At 36.8% G+C, this 6,000-nt stretch overlaps 1 protein-coding gene across 1 annotated transcript; it reads right to left on the bottom strand.

Moving 5' to 3' along the window:
* Positions 1 to 1,601: 1,601 nt before the first annotated feature.
* On the bottom strand, positions 1,602 to 4,847 carry LOC139861230 (receptor-like kinase TMK3). Its single transcript, XM_071849548.1, has 2 exons — positions 2,345 to 4,847; positions 1,602 to 2,227 (listed from the first exon to the last, which is right to left on the bottom strand). The coding sequence occupies exons 1-2, from the start codon at positions 4,749 to 4,751 to the stop codon at positions 1,704 to 1,706; spliced, it is 2,931 nt and encodes a 976-aa protein (XP_071705649.1). The 5' UTR covers positions 4,752 to 4,847; the 3' UTR covers positions 1,602 to 1,703.
* Between the last annotated feature and the right edge of the window lie 1,153 nt (positions 4,848 to 6,000).

Consider the following 6,000-nt stretch of genomic DNA (forward strand, 5'->3'; position numbering starts at 1 on the left):
AAAAAAAATTACTATACAAATAAATAAATCCATACAATTCTCACTATCACCTAGAGTGCATTTCTAATTCCATGCTATTCACACCATGATATGAATCCACTAATTTTGTACACAATAGTTTATCAAGAGCTGACTTTTAAGAAATTTTTACGTAGCGGATGAAAAGATAAAATCGGATCTAATTCAGGTCAACGTTTAAGCAGTGGCGGATCCAGAAAAAAAAATTCACCGGGGGCAATTTTTTTTTTAAAACGTAAGGAATTTTTTTTTTGACAAAATATAGAGGTTTTGGGGCAAAATATAGAGTTTTTTTTAGCAAAATTTAGAGGCTTTTGAGCAAAATACGAAGGTTTTAGGGCAAAATATGAAGGTTTTGGGGAAAAATATGAATGGTTTGGGGCAAAAAAAAAAATCCCACCTGGAGCAAAATCGAAAAATCGAAAAAATTTACACTAAAATTTCGAAATCGTCGGGGGCGGCTGACCCCACTTGACCCCCCCTTCCTCCGCCCCTGCGTTCAAGTCGAATATACATTTGAAGGGATCTGGGATGTGTCGCACAATGGTATGTGACTACTTTGCGTAATAGCCAAAGTATCCTCCAAACTTGTTTAAAAGACGTTTTTGCATGTGACGTGAGTTGTTTCTTAGAATCAACTGAACCTATACCCAACCAGTTTGCTTACTTTAAACAACGACCGGTTGCACATGATCGGCTAGGGTTGAATCCGCTACAAAGTGCACGCCTGCCTTACCCCAATTGGCTTACGAGATATTGGCACATATATATGACGAATACTTACACATGGGTGAAAAGATGCCAGTGGATTGTTTTAACAACTTTTGTAAGTGTGCAATCAACCTATACAAAATGGAGCATTTGAGAAATCTAACGACTCAGTGATATTGCTCGGTTATATACTCCACACAAAGAAAAATGGTTTTAAGGGGTTTTTTTATGGTTCAAAGTTTCAGGCCGGGCACTATAAGCATTGTGACCAGACCATAGCTCGGAGTTGGGAACTCGAGTAAGGCACATCAAATCAAATCAAATAACGATGAGAGGCTAGCGTGCGTAGCTAATACTCCGTAGATAAATTGTGTTGTCACCTGCCCCTTAGTCTAGTAATGCTCTATTTTGATCCCCTTTTCTCATTTGTACCTCTTTTAGTCATGACCACTATACTAGTTTTCTTCCTATAACCAACCAACCAAGATAGATAAGCAGCATCATGTTACACAAAAAATACATTTTCAAGATTTCACTTTATCTACTTTCATTTGGAACTCCAGTAAAAATGATACAGTAATAATAATAATACCCACTACCTCCTCCTGATTTTTACCTGTTGCATTACAACGTGTACAATCACAAAACACCCATTCATATTCATATTGTGGTGAATTTACTTGCTTATGTTTCTTCAAAATCCAGATTCAACAAAACAAATTCCAACGGGGCATCGATAACACAATGTTCACATACAATTACCGTTCGATCTCAGAAGAGGGGTTACCATTACATACAAGAGCATGAAGGTATGCATGCATGCATGCATGCATACATACATACATACATACATACATAAAAAAAAAAATTTCAACAAGAGAAACCACAAACCCAAAAACAAAATTATTAACCAACCGAATTGAACCTATATCTACATAGAACAAACATATGATCAATCATAAAGGACTACCTTTTTATCGACCATCCGCGGATGTAAACGAATCAGCAAATCCAGTAGGTCTTGCAGGGATACTACTTTTACTATCATCCAGATCCACATAACTACTACTACTGCTATACTCACCCTTACCTTCTGCTTCTTGCCATCCTTTGACCATTTGAGTCAACGGAAGACTGTAATCAATCCCGCAATATTCCTCAGCTTCATTCTCCATGGGTTTCCATTTCTCCACTAGCGGTGACAGAACGTTCACCGCGTGTCCCATGTCAGGCCGCTGACTAGGCTCCCTAGCTGTACAATGTCCTGCCAGGTCAGCCATCACAGATATGGTTTCAAACGTTTCTTCATTTGCATTAAGCGCAGGGTCAACTGCAGCCATCAGTTTCTCTTTGTTTGACCTAATGCTCCAAAACCATGCTGCTAGGTATTGACTTTCCTCAGGTCGGTCCTCATCTAATGCCATTAGACCCGTTAGCAGCTCCATAAGGACTACACCGTAACTGAAAACATCCGCCTTTGTTGTAATTTTACCTGTCACTGAAAACATATAAAAAAAAAATCAATTACATATTTTAAGACTCGGTTTCTTTTATATGAGAATAGAATAAAAGATAAAATTTGCCTCAAAAATATATAGAATGGTTAAGTACCAACCAGCATATTCAGGAGCAAGGTATCCGAATGTCCCGGCTAGTCTCGTGATCACCGATTTCTCCCCGTCAGGAGCGAGTTTGACCAATCCAAAGTCAGAAACTTTAGCTCGAAAATCATCACCGAGTAATATATTAGACGATTTAAGGTCTCGATGTATGAAACTCTGATGAGCCAACGTGTGAAGATACTCCATACCTCTAGCCACGTCCAACGCAATATTCAACCTCCTTTTCCATGAAAGTGGTTCCAACTTGAAATTTTTCCAGTGAAAAAGATGCCTACTTAATGCTCCTTGAGGCATATACTCGTAAACAAGTATTCTTTCGGGCCCTTGTGTCGAATACCCTAACAGTGACACCAAATGTCGGTGACGAACTTTCGAAAGAACCGCGATCTCCGCCTGAAACTCATCTAAAGCTTTGTTGCTAATCACACCTGATTCCATTCTTTTGACTGCTATTTTCGTCCCATCATCTAACTGCCCCTTGTACACAACTCCAAACCCACCACGGCCCAGCTCGTTTTCGCGTGCAAAGTTTTTGGTCACGTTTCTTAAAACTTGAACCGAAATGATGAGGTTCCCGGACTCTATTACGTGCGATTCACCAGTCCTTCCACTGCCTGTTTGACTGCCTGAACCACTGCCAACACTAGTTAGCGTATCATTGGCTATTGCTATCTTCAGCATGTTGTTTGAATCAGATGGGTCCCGCGGGTGAATCACCAGGGAGCTTGTTGGTTGACTCGAGTTGACTTTCTTCTTTTTACACAAGTAGATGCACAAAGGCACGACTAACACGATCAAACAAATAAAAACCGCAACAGGAGCAATAATTGCAACTATATTAAACTTCTTTGATTTATTACTATTATTATTACTGATAATAGGCGCAACACCGTTACCAGAAACGACATTACCAGGTTGTTTCCTAGAATTAGGACGGTCATTGGTTCCCGTGTCTGATGGAGGAACCGAAGATTGGTGGCTGTTGTCGGTTGGGGAACTGGTATTAGGCGGCAAATTTGATTCCAACAACGGATTTCCATTTAAAATGAGTTTCGTGGTAGGACTAAAATCTGGTTTCGGAGGAGAAAGGTCATTGTTGCTCAAATCCAACAAGGTCAAAGATTTCAAGCTTGTCCAGTTTGACGGGATCACGCCAGTCAAGTTATTTGACCCGAGATCAATACGTGTGAGAGAATCAAGATTTGAAATCGTGGGGCTTAAAGTTCCAGAAAGATTGTATCTTGCCAAATGAATTGAGTTCACCTTTTGTTGGTTATTGCAGGTCAAACCCAACCAAGGACCATCACATGGATCGTTACCAGACCACGTGGAAACAAGCCGTGACGGGTAATTCAGTTGGTCCAAAAATTCCAAAAGCGCGTTTACTTCCAGAGCACAAGGAACTCCAGGATCCGGTTGACAAAATTTGTTGGCCGAGTAAGTAAAGTTTGCTGCTTTGAATTTAGGTACAGGACCCATGAATTGATTATTGTTCAAATCAAGCGTATCTAAACTTAAACCAGCTAAACCATCAGGAATCATTCCCACAAGATCATTCTGGTTGACATTGAAATCTTTAAGTTGGGTCAAATCGCCAATATTCGCTGGAATTTTACCCGAAAAATGATTCCCATGTAGCCATAAACTAGTGAGTGAAGTCATAGTTGCAACAACATCAATAGGACCAGTCATACCACTTCCAGATTGACCATTTAACCAAAGAATCCTAATAACAGATTCATTAAAACTCAACGGAATACCGCCCGCAATTCGATTCATAGATAACTTCAAAACCCCTAAAGATGACATACTTCCTAAAAACTCAGGCACAGGTCCAACTAAATTACAACTTATCAATGTTAAATTCTGTAACTGAACAGAGTTCTGTAAATCAACAGGTATTGACCAGCCGGTAGTTGCATTAAGTGGATTACTATCAAGAGCCATAACCTCTAAACTATCAAGACCATGAAAGAAATCATAAGGTATTTCATCAAATAAATTAAAATCCAAATAAACCCATCTCAATTCTTTTAAACCACTCAAAGATGGTAAAGATCCAGTAAACTGATTCCTTTGCAATCCTAAGTTACTGAGCATTGATAACTGATTTAAATTACTTGGTAAAGTTCCTTTTAGATTCATACCTTGAACTTGAATTTGAGTAACTCTTGATTGTGAACAATATACATGACGCCAACTTGGGGGCCCACATGGATCATTATCATTTTCAGGCCATGATAACAGCTCTGAGTTTGTTAATCCTTTTTTAAACTGGTTTAAAACTGCTAAATCACCAGGATCTGTAGCACTGTAAACAAGAAAAGGGTAGAAGAATGTTACTCCTATAATCAATAAAATCTTGACCATGTTATGATAGTGAGTCTTGTTCATTAGCATTCTTGATTAATACATAATTTAATTTAATAGTGACATATGGAGGAATTCAACTGAGATTTTGATTTGGGAATTTTGATAATGATTTATGGGTTAAGTGGAGAGTGTTTGATGACATGAGTTTACTGTAGTGTAGAAGAAGAGATATGGATGTGAGCACAGGACAGAGATGGTGGAATTATTATTATTTTTATTATTATTATAAGTTTAATTAGTTAAAAAGTATAATACGTGTAATGTTGTGGAATTTTGATGAAATGTGACTCGTATTTAATGTTTTTATGAATTATGAATGATGATTATTATTTCTGACATTGTAGTAAAACTACTCCCATTGATTAAATACTGTACCAAAATGACACTCAAATTTAATGTTTATTTATCTCTAATAAATTAAGTAGATGATTGTATAAGTGTTTAGTGAAGTAACTTAAAATTATGTTTGTAAAATGACATAAAAAGACAAAAAGTAAATGATAAATAATGATTTAGAGCTAATAACATAATTTTACTTCCATAAGTTTTCTAACTTATTTTCATAAGCTGCTTCAACTAACTTATTTTCCAGAGCCTATTTTTTTCATAAACTCTGGAATATTTGTATATCAAACAAGGCTAGAAGCTGGAGCTTATGAAAAAAATAAGTTTAAGCTCCCATAAGCTCCTATAAGCTGCGTCGCCAAACACACCCTATGTAGGTTTTAACACAAAGAGGCAAGTGGTTAGGTGAGCGTGGTGCGATTTGGGCGGTTATTTACGAAACTCACACCCATAATCAACTCATAATCAATATTGCGATTAATTAATTTTTTAACTATTCGATTTAGTTAATAAGTGGTTTAATTAGTAGGTTAATTAATAGATATAAAACGGTCAATTTGGTTAATCATTACGAGCAAAGAAAAGTCTTTTATACCTAACACTAAAAATACATAACATTGTGATAAGATCTTTACCTCTTACACAAAACACGAAAGATATCTCGAAACCAGCAGTTACTACAATAATTTGAAACTTAATGATGAAACTATATTTTTTTCTTTTGAAACTCAGTCGTACTGTATATATTTAGGTGCATACTTCAAGAATACGTAACATAATTGACTAATCGATATAGTGGAGTTGTATGTATTTGTGGCGAATTGAAATAAATTTCACCACATATTGAGGATTACAATTGATTATGGTTATGTTTTTCAAATTTAAATTTGATGCTACAAATAAGTCTATGAGCTTTATTATTTTATTGACC

This window comes from Rutidosis leptorrhynchoides, chromosome 8 (assembly GCF_046630445.1).
Source record: "Rutidosis leptorrhynchoides isolate AG116_Rl617_1_P2 chromosome 8, CSIRO_AGI_Rlap_v1, whole genome shotgun sequence".
Classification (NCBI taxonomy): Eukaryota; Viridiplantae; Streptophyta; class Magnoliopsida; order Asterales; family Asteraceae; genus Rutidosis; species Rutidosis leptorrhynchoides.